General features: G+C 56.4%; 2 protein-coding genes and 3 non-coding genes across 8 annotated transcripts; 4 read left to right on the top strand and 1 right to left on the bottom strand.

The window, feature by feature from the left end:
* Positions 1-364: 364 nt before the first annotated feature.
* LOC116579767 (Friend virus susceptibility protein 1-like) lies at positions 365-6,295 on the top strand. Of its 3 annotated transcripts, XM_032325483.1 has the most exons (5): positions 365-768; positions 2,022-2,069; positions 2,510-2,553; positions 4,153-4,196; positions 4,567-6,295. In XM_032325483.1, exon 5 carries the CDS (start codon positions 4,626-4,628, stop codon positions 5,499-5,501), a length of 876 nt encoding a protein of 291 aa, XP_032181374.1. In that variant the 5' UTR covers positions 365-768; positions 2,022-2,069; positions 2,510-2,553; positions 4,153-4,196; positions 4,567-4,625; the 3' UTR covers positions 5,502-6,295. The 3 variants fall into 3 exon arrangements, with proteins under 3 accessions (XP_032181374.1, XP_032181371.1, XP_032181373.1); XM_032325480.1 differs by lacking the exon at positions 2,022-2,069; XM_032325482.1 differs by lacking the exon at positions 365-768 and having other exon boundaries at positions 775-2,069.
* On the top strand, positions 2,337-2,427 carry LOC116580383. The gene has a single exon (XR_004281636.1). It is a non-coding gene; the product is annotated as a small nucleolar RNA SNORD88 (small nucleolar RNA).
* On the top strand, positions 3,971-4,064 carry LOC116580382. Its single transcript, XR_004281635.1, has one exon. It is a non-coding gene; the product is annotated as a small nucleolar RNA SNORD88 (small nucleolar RNA).
* LOC116580381 lies at positions 4,411-4,501 on the top strand. The gene has a single exon (XR_004281634.1). It is a non-coding gene; the product is annotated as a small nucleolar RNA SNORD88 (small nucleolar RNA).
* Positions 6,296-7,982: 1,687 nt separating the features above from the next.
* Positions 7,983-13,773, bottom strand: ACP4 (acid phosphatase 4). Of its 2 annotated transcripts, XM_032325478.1 has the most exons (12): positions 13,716-13,773; positions 12,931-12,999; positions 12,010-12,114; positions 11,851-11,937; positions 10,862-11,008; positions 10,454-10,552; positions 10,265-10,360; positions 9,376-9,508; positions 9,214-9,296; positions 8,623-8,747; positions 8,237-8,415; positions 7,983-8,158 (listed from the first exon to the last, which is right to left on the bottom strand). In XM_032325478.1, exons 2-12 carry the CDS (start codon positions 12,946-12,948, stop codon positions 8,043-8,045), a joined length of 1,188 nt encoding a protein of 395 aa, XP_032181369.1. In that variant the 5' UTR covers positions 12,949-12,999; positions 13,716-13,773; the 3' UTR covers positions 7,983-8,042. The 2 variants fall into 2 exon arrangements, with proteins under 2 accessions (XP_032181369.1, XP_032181370.1); XM_032325479.1 differs by lacking the exon at positions 12,010-12,114.
* Positions 13,774-13,780: the final 7 nt, after the last annotated feature.

The following is a 13,780-nucleotide window of genomic DNA, read 5'->3' as shown; positions in this document are numbered from 1 at the left end:
TTCATTTTTTATCTTTGAAAAGAAAATAATGTTTACAATCATTGTCAGTTGAAAGACACTCCCTAGAGCTCCAACCCTACGAAGAATCCAAGCCCCCAGGTCTTAGATCATCTAGACTGGGGGTGGGGGGTTGAGGGCAGGGGATCCGGCCCTCACTCAGCCCAGGATTCCAGGCCCCCAGCATCCTCCTCCCTTTGATCCAGACGTCCAGGCTTCCAGCGGGGCGTCCAGAGACCAACCCCTCCTTTCGCAGCTCAGGACCAGCCTCTCATTCTGCGCCACGCGAGCACCGCCCCAGAACGTTCTTGTCAATCTCCGCGCTGGCCCCGCCCCCGCCCTGCGCTCGGACTTCGTCGGGGTGGGCCCCGCCCCTTGCGCCCAGGGCTGGCGCCCCTGCCCCGCTGGCAATTCCAGTTGCCTCGCGGTCCTTCTCCTGCCGCATTCGGGGTCCTGCCCCTTTTCAGCCCGCCTTTGGTACTGTCTTCAGAATTGCCTGACTCTCCTGACAGGATAACGGGGCCCGATATCCCACTGCTCCTTTTCTCCGACTCCAGGGACAACATTCTGTTGTCTGTTCAGGAAGATTTTGCGAGAATAGGCATTATTCGCTTTCCCAAGCGCCAAAGTTGGTTTTCCGACACCGGTGCGTGTGCTGGACGCCTCGGGGCGGAGCCCGGGCTGGCGCGCGCGGTGGACCCGGCGAGCGGCGCGCACTATAAAGCGGGACGCGAGGCCACCGGCGCACGCTTTGGAGAGGCTGAGGGACGGGTAAGGTGTTTTTGTTCTTTTGGCTTCATTCCGTTCGCGCGTTTGGGCTTTGGGATCTGGGTCGCTTCTGTCAGGAGGTGCCCCAGGGCTGCGGCGAGGCGGCCAGGTCGTCGCGTGAAAGGGGTCTGGGCCCTTGTGAGACCCCCGCGCGCATTCCGAGGCGAGCCTAGGGTTCTTTGCGGGGCGGGCACCCTTTGCCAAGGGCGGTCAGGGTGGGGAGGACTCTTGCCGCCGGAGCGAATGAAGACTCCCAGAGCTAGCGTGCCTTTGTACCGCAGTCTGGCTGCGCCATCTCTGTTTCCCACGTTGCAGGGCTCCGCCATCTTGACCACTAATCTTGGGCGGGCTGGGGAGCGCGTGTGACTCTGAGTTTTTCTTAGGTTTTCCACCCCTGTGTTAGCTACATTTGTTTTCCTTAGGCAGTCGCTGTTTTTTCGATTGCACATGGCTGGCATTTTGTACAGCCTAGCACAAAGTTTATTGGGGGAGGATTTCTAAGGAATGAGGCGGAGCAGAGTCTCGAAATGAATTACTGGGTTGTTTCTGAGAACCATGTAGGTGTGGTTTTAGGAGTAAGCAAGTGGGGCCTTTGTTTACCCTCACGAATCATTCTGACACGGCCCGTCCAGGTATCAGGAGTTTTGTGTTCACTCCAAGCATCATTCTTGTGAAACGTAACTTTTGGGCTCATTGGTCCTTGGGGTCTTGGACATCCATTGGTTTCCTGATTCCGGAGAAGACCCAGCCCTGTGGCAGGTGGCTGATCATCTGTCTCCCCACCAGGACCCACCAAAAGTCCTCTCTGAGTTTTTTCTCCCTTTGGGCAACCACCTGGAAAATCATTGACTTGATCCTAACAGTGGCCGCCCCACAAGTGAAAGGATTTTTCTCCTCCATCACTGGTGCGCCCTCTGTCGCTGTTGTCCGATGTATTTCTGCTTCACTTTTTATCATTAAAATCCTCAGGCTGGTGGGAATGCCACCAAAGTTTAAGTTGTAACGTTTTGCCATGTTTGCTTTCCTTGTGTTTTGAAAACACGTTTTTAATTTTATCGAAAATAGTTAACACTTTATATTGTATTTGTGGTTTCAAAGTCGTCTCCAGAATGTCTTCCTCAGCGGATTTATTCCAGAATGGTTTCAGTAAAGGGTCTCTGGTCATTGCATATGCTGCTTATATCTTAGGGGGTTTTGTTTTGTTTTGTTTTTTGGGTTTTTTTCCTAGAATAGCTCCCTCCTTTATCTCCCAATAGGTTCTTCCAAGGGATGGATGTGTACCCTAGCAGCTTTCATTGCTTCGGGTACTAGCAAGTAGAGCCAATGCTGAAAATCTGTAAAACGGGGCAAGGGCTGATAGACACTGGGGTTTCTCCATGTAGTGGGTTTGAGGACAGTCCCCTGTGGACCTGTGACACTGGGGAAGTGGGGTATGGCGTGTCTCCATAGGGAGAGTTGAGGGCATTCATACCTTCTGATGGGTTTTGTGTTTCCCAGTCTCTTGAGTGCAATTAATCTGGCCTCTGTTCCTGAAGGTGAGTGGCCTTGGGATGTGGTTGCCTTGGGGACCAGGGCTCCCATGATGTCCAGCACTGGGCTCCTATCACCCCTGAGGATGCAGTGCCCCCCAGGACCTTTGACACCTGGGGATCTGAGAGGCCCTGGTTTGGATGTCTCTGGACCACCACCCCTGCCCCAAGACTGTTTCTTCCTCCACCCTCCCTCTGTCCTTTCTGTGTTACAGGTGTATCTTCAAGCTGAGGGACCACCCACTACGACCTCATCTTGGTGAGAACCTTTGCTTCCACTCCCTGGCCCACCTGCTCCCCCCCAACCCCAAATCTAAAATACCTTCATTTGGAGTGACTTCACTTCACATCTCTCTGGTGTGTGGACATGTATTTATGGGCCAGCGTTTGTGCTGGGGATGCAAATCCCTGTTCATTTATAGCCGTGGAAGTGTAGCCAGAATGGGCCTGGGTCCAAATCCCAGCTCTGCTGTTGATGAGCTTGGAGAGCTAGACAAGTGATTGGTCTCCTGAGCCTCAGTTTCTAAGTCTGTCAAGTAGGCACCACACTTGAGGAACATATGGGCTTGAGTCCTCTGTGCAGTTGGGGAGAGGGCAGGGGGAGAGGGTAGCAGTGAAGTTTCCCATCTTCAAAGGTAGGGGTTGAATTAGATGCAGAATACATGGATTATGGAAGAAAACATAAACCTATATATGGGTTTCAAAGAAAGGGGCTAACCAGAAATCTAATTTGCAACGTCAGCAGAACAAAAGAAACAAGCTGGCAACATTTATCACTGTTAATACTGAGGGTTTTGTAGATTGAATACCTTGTACTTTGAAGCAGAGCTTAGCTTCCCCAGAATCCTTTACCTCTAAGCTGCTACAGTTATTAAAGTTACCCTTGATTTACACAGTAACCATTGTCTAAAGGGACCCTTTATCTGGAGAATGTTGCTCAAGTGTTTCAAGAAGGTAAATCCTAAAATGGGTGTAGAGACCTGTTATCAGAAAAGAAACAAGTGTTCTTGGCTCTAGGACGCTCTTTTCTGTTGGGAACAGAACTGCAAGTATGTTCTGGTGTCCTTGGAGGTTTCCACTCTTCTGACAGCACTTCAGGGAGAAGAAGCTACTTTTTGTGATAAGTGAGCTCAGATTTCAGATCACGAGTATCTGAGGACCAGGGCTCTTCGCCTAGGGTGTTCTTCTGCAGAGCATTCATTGCTGCTGAGAGGGAATTTCTGAGCAAGTGGAGTAGGGAGTTTCCATTTGTTCAGCAAGGACAGGTGAGGGGAGATGAGAGCAGAACTGGAGGCTTTGGAAGAGGTGCAGGGCAGGGTGGGAGGAACATGAGGTACATACAGAGCAGACATGGGGTGTTTCCAGTAGGGGCTTCTTGGAGTTGAACACAGGAGGGAGGCCCCCATCCCCCCATGGGTCTGTCAGGCAAATCTCTGTTTTCCAGGAGGAGAAGCATCCCTGGGTGGGGTGGGGGCATGCTGTAGTCAGTTGCATTGGTGTGGGGGGAAATATGGCATCAAAAGGCATGTGATGGGGGCTTGCTCCTTGGTGCCTCAATGGCCACGTTTCAGTCATTTGTCCCACCTGGATGAGCTCTTGTCTGCATCCCCCCCCCAACCTTAGGACTGGAGGGAGGTGGCTCTGCGACCTGAGTGAGGAGGTGACAAAGGGTACTAGGGCCCCCATGATGCCCAGCACTGGGCTCTGACCTCCCCTGAGGACAAGGTGCCCCCCTGGGACCTTTGACACCTGGCGGGATCTGAGGGGCCCCCACTCTGGAGAGGGAGGGATGGAGGCCCATGGCTGTCCTGTGCCCCACTGACCGGCTCTTCCCTCCCTGACCCCTTCCCGTCTGCAGGTGGTTCCTAGAGGAATCAAACAGCCACACCATCCCTGTGCTTGGTAAGAACAGAAGAGGGTCTCTCTTATTATTAATACCATGATAACTTATTGTTGTAAGATCTGTAGATGATGCTCATCCTGTAAAAGCAAATGCTGAGCTCTGGAGTCACTTGATCCTCACAGTGTGCCTATCGGGGGAGGTGGCAGGAGGAGGTGGGTACAGGAGAGGTTGCAGTGATGCTGACTGCCAGGGCTTTTTGCAGGGACTGTGCTTGGACCCCCATGATGTTCAGCACTGGGCTCTGACCTCCCCTGAGGACACAGTGCCCCCCGGGACCTTTGACACCTGGGGATCTGAGGGGTCCCACTCCAGGGAGGTGCTGGAGGGTGTGACTAATTTCCCATTGATGACCTCTGTCCTTCCATAAGGGTCCTGCGGCGGCACCCCTCCGGGCTTCCTGCTGTTACCTGCAGGGGACAGCTGTGACCATGGCTGAGAGAGCTCTGGCACTCACCCAGATAAGGCGGGGGGACCGTTACTACACGTACACCGAGCTCCTGGCCATCTCACGGCGCTTCAAGCAGAACCCCAATGAGCTCATGATCACCTGGATCCTGCGTGTGTATGACCAGGGGGGCCCGGCCCTGTCCCTGAATTCTGGAGAGCTGGCCCTGCTGGGCGACCTGACCAGCGATGCCATCTTCAACTATCGCTGTAAGACCCTGCGGGGTGGCTGCAAGTCACTGCTCACCTGGCTGCTGCTGGCCTGGCGCCAGCGTTGGGAATCCTTCTTGCACTTCGAGGCTACCGAGCTGCCCTTTCGACCCTGGACCACCATGGAGGAGGGCATCCAGCTGGTACGTGAGCTGGGCATGCTGGACTGGATCTACCGCGAGCCGTCCTCGCCTCCCGCAGGCGAGCAGGGGCTAAGGCCCGCACCTGAGGACGTGCCCTTCACGCAGGGCCTCCAGCGGCGCCTGCTAACGGCTGCACCCTCGGAGCTGCGGCTCTCGCTCGTCAGCCTGCTGGTCAAGGGCATGACGGTGCTGGAAGCGGTGATGGAGATCCAGACCATCGCCGACGTGGGCCTGCTCTGGCGTCAGAGCCAGCCAGGCCGTGCCAAGCTCATGTTGGGGCCCAACCCAACACGCAAAGACCTCATGGGCTGGCTGCTGAGCCATGGCGTGCCCAAGGAGAGGGTGGACAAGCAGCCCACCAAGGTGCTCCTGGAGCTGTACATCAAAGAGGCTAAGCGTAGCCGCAGCCACCCAGCCTACATGCTGGGGGACGAGCAGCCCCCACCTCCCCCCTACTCAGACCAGGCCTGTGGGGAGGAGCCGCCTGTGCCTGTGCACCATGACTAGGCCTCCTGGCCACGTTTTCAATGGGACTCCGTGGCAGAGGGAGGCTGGATTCCAGGGGAAACACTCTGGCTCCACCTACCCACCGCAAACTCCCCCCCCCGCCGCCCCCAACATCGTAGACTGAGGGATGGCCCGTCTGCCTGTTCTCCAGCCTCCCCACGGCAGGCCTCACTGTTACTGTATTTGAGGCTCCCAGAAGAGGGGACTGTCCTTGCCCCCAGCCACCCCACAGGTGTCACCAGCCAGAGCAGTGGAGGCAGGTGAGCCAGCCAGTGGCCCTAGGTGCCTCATTCCCCTGGGGCATGACCTGTTCCTTTTTATCCGTTACATTTCAGCCCGATTGGCACAGTGGGTGGGCAGGCACCCACCCCTTGGCCACATGGGCCCCCTAAGCACTACAGGCCAAGTGGGGAGACCCCACAGCCCATTGATGTGAAAGCACCTTGAAGTTTGTACCTTTTTTAAGGTATTTTTAAATACAGTGTTTTTACCTAATGATTTAAAGCATGTACATTTTGATTTTAGGGATGCTCCTTTCTCTTGGAATGTTTTTTCCCCTTAAGACTTTTTTATTACTGTTTTGCAATTCCTTTCCCATTTAAAGTGGACCTCTGCTGTTTGCTCACCTGGAGAAGCAGCTGCCAGTCCCATTAGGCAGATGTATGACCTCTGGCCAGTGTTGGTCACATCTGGATTAAAGATGTTGGGGCCAAGAATCACAGCTTTGTGAGGACAGCCAGCCACCCTGGCAGGCCACACTGGGCACATGGGACTCATTAAATAGCGTGAGCATTGCTGTGTGTGGACCTTGGTGTCTGAGCAGGGTTGTGGCATGGTCCTGGTGGGAATCCAGAACCCTCCTGGGGGAGGGTAAGGTCTTGCACTGTGGCCCTAGGAAAGCCCCCCCCATCTCCTTGGGCCATCCCAGTATGCTGAGGAGGCTGGGCCCCTACTGGAGTCACTTAGAACAGCGTAGGGGAACCTGCTAGAACTTCGGGTCCAAATCTCTAAGCAAGAAGATGCTTCTCCCCACCACCACCACCAGCTCTCCCCCCGGAAGCTCATGAAGACACTCTGCAGCCCTGTGATGGCTCCGTACCTCCAGGGCCAGTGATGGGCAGGGAGGTATGGACATCAATAGAGCTGAGCCCCCACCCAAGGATGGGTGTGAAAGAAGATCTCGAGCTTTTCTAAGTTGTACAGACTCCAGGGCTGCTGGCCCCAGTCTGAGGGCCCTGGGCCTTATTCCCCCCCAGGTAGAAGTTTGGGGTCCTCGTGGCTAGAAGTAGCTTCTGTCTGTAGGTCCCCCATCTCTGACCACCTCTAGCTACCCTAACTGATGGGCACCTGCACACTGGGCTCCCCACGGACAACACAGGTGTGACCATCAGTGCCACATGCTAGGGGAATGGCTGGGGGAGCTGGTGCTGCACATTCGGGGCACTGGACACGCGGTGGGAGCATGCACCTCCCCTTGCAGGTTGAGTGGTTAGGTGTGGGAACACGTGAACGAGCCTGCTGTTCACTAGCAGGTGTGCAGGGCAGCTTGAGTCTTAATGCTGTCACAAGCTGTGCTTGCAATGAGGGGAGCCCTACCTACTCTGACCAGCCAGGCCTCGCCAGAGACCCCAAGCTGCAGCCAGTGCAGCCGGGGGGGCTGGAACGTTCCACTTTATTTCATTTAGCCACCTGGCAGCCAATGGATGCTGCTGCAGACCCCCACTCCACACCCCCTGCCCCCCACCATTGCGCAGCAGCCCTGAGTGATGTTCCCAGCCCCACCTGCTGTGCTGGTTCCCAGGAGGTTAATGGCTAGGGTTGTGGGGTCTGATGAATTGGGGTTCTGGGCTCTGCCAAGTGAGGTGGGAGCAGAGGCTGGTCACTCAGCTTGCCTCAAGCTTGCCCACGGCTCTGGACCTGGCACTGCCAGAAGGCTCTCCTGCTACACTGCAGGCCTGACCCACCCCGCCCAGAAGTTGGGGGAAAAGGTGACACCAGTCCCTACTGCCCCGTGAGCCTGCAAGGGTCACCAGAGCCAGATTGGGTCCCAGGAGCCCTGTCTCCACAAGGTGTGTGACCTGTGCAGGGGCGCCCTGAGCAGGTGCACACCTACAAACCCGTAGCCCCACGTGTACTGATGTAGCATATACTCCCCAGCTTGTATGGAGACAACAGGAACACACCCATACACAGCAGCCCCACATGCACCAGCACACACGTGTATGCATAGAAATGTGTCACAGGGATACATGCACATAGGCACCAATGTGAGTCTCTGTGCTCCTGTGTAGAAGTGCAGAAGCACACGTGAATGTGTAGACACAGGAGCCAAACGTACACAAACCACCCCGGGCACACATCCATGACACACGCAGGATCACACGCACAACTGCCTGCAGCTTCCTGGCCAGAGAGCCCCGCCGCCCCCATCTCCTGCAGGAACAGGTGCGCACAGTAAGTCACGGAAGCCAAAGCAGTGGGTGAGCAGACGTGTTGGGGTGCAATGCCAGCTGTGGAGGAGGGGGTTCCTGGGTTCCCAGCTCACACAGGGCCCCCCCAGGCCCGCAGGCAGCTGGGTCTCCAGGCCAGCAGGCCCAGCCCCACGCTGAGCGCCGCCAGCACTGCCACAGCCCCAGCCAGCAGGGGCACCACAGTGGCTGTGGGGAGAACATGGGAGTGTGAGTCTCGGGACCTGGGCCCCCCCACACTCCCACCCCAACGCCAGTGGCCATCACCTGCAGGGGTGGCAGGCTCATGGGAGCCATGACAGGGGACCCCGTGAGCTGGAGGCCGGGCCGGGGCAGTGAGCTGGCGGAAGCGGGCTAGCGGGCAGGCGCCTGGGCACCCGGGGAGGCTAAGGGTCAGGGGCAGTCCGGTGGAGTCGTTGCGGTAGAAGAGGGAGATGGTGACATTCCTGGAGGAAGACAGGAGGTGATAGCACCCAGATCCCTCCTTACCTCCCCCGTCACTGACTTAAATCTGGAGTGGAGACACTGGACTCCTGATTCCTACGTATCAACCTCCTTGAACCATCCCACACAAATCCCCCTCTGCCTGGGACCCCATCTCTTCTTGAGACAGTCCTGTCCCGCCCATTCCCCGGGCACTGCCCTCTCCTTACCCTGCATCTTCATCCGGGTCCCCGAGGCGCCTCCGGAATTCAAAGCCGAGGCAGGCAGCATACGGTGGGGTGTGCCCGTCATAGAGACCCAGGGCTCCCTGGAGGGCCAGCAGGGTGCTGTCGTGCTGCAGGTGGATCCCAGGACTGAGACACGCTCCTCTTTTGATGTCTCCCCTCTCCTGAACTCTAGACTTGTGCATCCGGCTTCCTCCCAGATGCCCCCAGATCTCTTAGAACCAACCCTGCCCCCCCCAAATCAGCTCACCCTGGAGGCAGTCCCACCAGATACAGGAAATCATTTAATGAACATTGGTCAAATAGATGCAAAAATATGATTGGGCAGCTCAGTTAAACAGCTTGTCTTTGCAGAAGAGCCAGATTCTCTTATAACACCAACACCTCCCTCCTTCCAGACTGCATACCTCTAGTGATACAGTCTGAGAGTATGGTTTGAAGATATGAGTTACCCAAGGCAGTGGGCTGAAGTTCCATTGAGACCACCCCACCAGCTCTTCCTGACCATCCACATTGCCATCTGACATCCCCCATCCCTGTGCCCACGTGGCACTGCCTCCCTCCCCAAAGACTCACAGCTGAGTACATAACCATCTTGAGGGGCAGCCCCAGGTGCTGGGCCCGAGAGAAGTTGGCAAGGATGGCATCCAGCAGGATCCCTGAGAGGGCAAGAACAGTGCTTAGAATCCCCCAAAGGAAGGCGCTTTGGCCTCCCAGCCTCCCAGCCCCACACCTCACCCCCTGTCAGCTGGGCCTTCTCCGCTGCCCGGGGTGGACCCACGTGGGCCCCAATATCCAAAGCCGAGATCTGGGCTAGGGTCCGTAGGACTTTCGGGGAGGCCCAGGATGGGAGGGGAAGACCATGGGCTTGCTGGAGAGAGACACGGAGAGAAGACAAAGTGACTGGGACATTCTGAGCTTGTTATGCTCTCCTCATGCCCTTCGAGTACTTGTGCTGTCCCCCTGAGCTGCAGTCCTCTCTCCCACCCCTCCGACAAACCCCTCATGGGCTGGCTGGTCAGGAAATCATGGCCAATAGCCATCATTAATTAACAATAATAATGACCATCACCCCACAGCCCAGGAGCCCCCACGCAAGGAGCCAGCGGTGTTTCAAACATCAGACATTTTGGAATCTAGAAGGTTCCCACGGTGGCAATACCATCTCCCTCAGAATACACCCAGTGGGGGCTAGGCAGCCCTCTTAATCACGCACGTTGTTATTCCCACCGTGCAACTAGGGTAATTCTTACGGAATGGGCTAAGCAAAGACTATCTATCTAAAGAGCATCACACCGGTTCCGGTCGGTCCCTGCTGCCCAAGTTCTGGGTTTGGGAGCCTTTCCCACAAGAGATCTAACAGAGGAGGAACAGCGAACATGTAGCCTCAACCATTCCTGCAGGCCTGCATGCCAGGCATTGTTCTAAGCACATTGCGTGGATTAGCCCGTTTTGATCTTCCCAGAAACCCCAAGTGCTGTTGGTATCCCCACTGTGCAGATGGGCAAACTGAGGCACCAAGAATTAAGTGACTTGCCTGAGGGAACGCAGATAGTGAGCAGCAAAGCTGGGATTTGAATCCAGGTGCCCTTAATCACTCGGCTGGTTGGGTGGGGCAGGGGCTCACCTGGCATATCAGTGTGTCTAGAACCTTCCATGCCCTGCGGAGCGGCTCTCCAACCAACAACAGCCCGGTGACGTTCTCCAGGTGAGTCAGGAAGTCCTGGGTGCACGGAACCTGGGTGAGTCCAACCGGCCGCCCCCGGCGCCGCCCCGCCCCACACCCTTCCCAGCGCGCCCCGCCATCCCAGCTCACTGTCCAGCCCTCCAGGGCAGTCTGGTACTCCGCAGCCTCTGTGGCCTCTCTTAGCAGCTCATGGTATCGGGGACAGCTGCGCATGGGGAACCTCAGCAGCTGGGGGAAACTGAGGCTCAGAGAGAACAGCGTGACTGGGACCCCACAGTCGCAGTGCGGGAGCTGGGCTGTGGAGCCCTCGTCCAAATCTCTCTTTTAAAAATACGCGGTCTCTCCCAAATCTGGCCGCACATCACGGGGATGGCGGCTCACGACATCCATGAGCCACCTAGACAGCTCTGTCGCAGAGCGGGTCTCACTGCTCCCAGCCAGCACAGGCTGCCTCTCCCAATCACTGGCTCCCCCCACCTAGGGGTCTCGGTCTCACTCCATCCCTCCCACCCCCCTGCACCTGTCCAGCCCCCTGACCTTGTCCTCGGTGATGGGCACTGTGTGCACCGGGATGGGCCTCCAGGCAGCCTCTGGGCTACCTGGGGCAGCCTCAGGGAACAGCCCTGCGAGGTTGGCCTGAGCACTCTCCAGCGTGCGGTCAAAGTCAGTGCTGCGGACATACACCTGCAGTGGCGGAGAGAAGGCAGGCAAGGGGCCCAATGTCGGGTCAGACGTTGGCTGCAGCATCAAACTAAAAGCTTCAGATTAAGTTCAGGGTCGAAGGTCAGGTGTTGGAAGTCAAAGCTGAGGGTGAGCGGGAGTGTCTGGTCTTCCATGTTGGAAGATGGGACCAACAGTCAGAGGTCAAGGTCAGGAGCAGTGGGGTTGGAGGTCAGAAGTTGGGCGAACATGTGGGATTAAAGGAGTCAGTTGCATCAGTGAAAGAAAGGAAGATCACAATTGCTGATGGCTGGAAGTTGGAGTTCAAGGTTTAAAGGGGAGGTGGAAGGACATGGGACCAAAATTCAGGACATGTCTCTCAGGGATCAGAGGTCAGAGGTCAGAAGGAATGATCCTAATTGAGAGATGTCAAAAGACAGAGGAGGACATAGGAAAGACAAATCAGATTTGACGAAGGGCAGAGATCAAACACTGAACTCTTGAAGGCACATTGAACCACTGAGGGTCAAAGTCAGAATCAGTCAAGTTTTGGAATCAGAAACCAGAGGTCAGAAGGTCTGGTTGGAGTTGGTGGGTGTCTGAAGACAGAGGGGGAGGCCAGGAAATAAAGTCAGTTGATGGAGCCCAGAGATCAGAGGTGAAGCATGGGACACGTGTCGAGATGGGGTCAGAGGTCAGAGGTCAGTGCAAGTTAGCTGATGGTTTGGAGGTCAGGGATCAGATATGGGGTGCAGGTCAGGTTATTGGGGGTCAAAGGCCAGAGGTGGAGGCCCAACTTTTGGAGTCAGTGGAGGTCAGAGGTGAGAGATCAGAAGGCCAAGCAAGGGTCATCTCATTGGCAGTACCTCCTCCCGCCGGTACTCCGGGCTCAGAAAGGCCTCATAGCGGCTCCTCAGGAACCGTCCCAACTCCAGCTGCTGGCGGACCCCCTCCTGAGGACAGAGGAAGCCTCAGCAGACCCCTCCCCACCCCACCCTCTCCTCCCCCGCACCCCGGCTTCTCACCCCTGTCAGCTGTCCCAGGCCTCTTGGCCACACAGCTGCAATCGCCTCCTTGTGTGGGTCCGTGGGGTAGGAGGCCAGCGGGGCCCGGTCACCGTGGCGGAACACCTGGGGACGGGACCAGGTCAGGGCTGGCTGAGGAGAGGGGAGAGGCCAGGCCAGGGCAGGGGACAACCTCACCACAGCCACAAACACCAGGGGTCCTTCGGTCAGGGGCTGGGGCTGCAGCAGCGGCAGGAGCAGGAGAAGTCCAGCGGGGAGGCCCCAAAACCCTGTCCCAGCCATCTCCGCACAGCCCAGACGCTGAGCTCAGCCCACCGTCTGCGCTGCAGCCCCACCTGCTCATTACCCCTGCCTCAGCACCCCCCGGAAAGCAGGTCCCGGCATGCCTCCCCCAGGAACCGAGGTGGCCTCCTGGGATCTGGCTCCCCTGGGGACTTTGCCAGCCTTGGATTTGCCAGTGGATCAACCTGTTTAATCTTCACTGCAGCTCTGGCAGGGGCTGATTCTGTTCTCACCATCCCCATTGTGCAGGTGGGGAAACCGAGGCACAGCAGGGTCAGTAATTTGCCTGAGGAACACAGGCAGTGTGTGGCAAAACTGGGATTTGAACCAGAGACCCTTAACCTGGGTGCGAAAGGAGACAGAGAGACCCCCCCCCAACCCAGCTCCGCATTCTAGACCCATTCTCTGCCTTCTCCTCCCTCCTCACAACCTCAGTCTGTCTTTTCCTATTCTCACCCCTTCAACGTTGGCGCCCTTTGAAGCTCTCTTGGGCTTCTTGGAGATGTTACCTTCTTCCGGTGCCACCCACAGCTGGCCCCAGCCAGCACAGCCCAGTGGTTGAACACCCAGACCCCGGCTTTGGCTTGGCTGCATTCAAACCCCCTTTACAAGCTGTGCAACTGTGGGCAAGTTACGCACCTCTCTGTGCCTCCTCATTCATCAAATCCGTACAATGGGAATGAGTGCCATCTGTGCCTCACAGGGCTGTTTTGAGGATGAATGAGTTCCAAGGGCAGAGTGTCACCTCGTTGGGACCATGTGTGTACCTGGGACCATGTGTGTATCCAGCAACTCAAAATTTTGGCCGTTCTGCCCATGTCCACTAATGACCACGAGAAGGCAAAGGGCATGGCATTTTGGGATTACAGAGAATTTAGCGAGGAGAATTCACAGATTTGGGACCTGTGGGTGATGACCTTTGACTGTACTTGTTTCTTTAGCCTCCATATTTCTGGTAACCGGGAAGTTAGTTCTAAGGTGTAACAAACAAAAAGAGTTGGACACCTATAATGCCAGCGGGAAGGTTGGTGGGGAGAAAGTCAGGGAACCCGGGGTTGGGGGGGACACGGTTGGAGTCTCTGGCATTGTCCCTGTGCCTGTGGTCCACAGGTGGGCAAGTTGCCACCCTGTACCCCCCAGCACTAGTGACAAGACTCATGGGAATGCTCAGTTCAGCTGCTGCTCCTCAGAACCTCGGGTCTGGCAGACTGGGGGAGAAAATTTTCCCAGGGGCCACCTCCCAGCTTCCAGCCTCTTCCTTGTTCCTAAGACACTGACAGAGCTGACTCAGTGCCTCCCCTGTTCACAGCCTCCCATGGCTCCCAGCACTCTAGGGTTGGGGGGCGAGGGGGACAGATTTCTCAGTGTAGTGTTGAAGATCTGGATTCTCTGATTTCAAACGTCCCCGTCCCAAATTCACATACTGCATGTAACATTCTGCCTCCAAGTCCCCTCTCCCTCCAGTATCTGTCCCATGTCCCCTCTACCC

This window comes from Mustela erminea, chromosome 19 (assembly GCF_009829155.1).
Source record: "Mustela erminea isolate mMusErm1 chromosome 19, mMusErm1.Pri, whole genome shotgun sequence".
Classification (NCBI taxonomy): Eukaryota; Metazoa; Chordata; class Mammalia; order Carnivora; family Mustelidae; genus Mustela; species Mustela erminea.
Note: the sequence above shows the minus strand (reverse complement) of the source record. Positions and strands in the feature narration are given on the sequence as shown.

What these genes read in the sequence shown, in the direction of transcription:
- ACP4 (XM_032325478.1), bottom strand. An exon ending in TGCCCATCACCGAGGACAAG is followed by an intron (nt 10,553 to 10,861) that starts GTCAGGGGGCTG and finishes AGTTTCCCCCAG; the next exon opens with CTGCTGAGGTTCCCCATGCG. An exon ending in TAGACACACTGATATGCCAG is followed by an intron (nt 9,509 to 10,264) that starts GTGAGCCCCTGC and finishes GTCTCTCTCCAG; the next exon opens with CAAGCCCATGGTCTTCCCCT.
- LOC116579767 (XM_032325480.1), top strand. Translation starts at nt 4,626, where the DNA reads ATGGCTGAGAGAGCTCTGGCACTCACCCAGATAAGGCGGGGGGACCGT.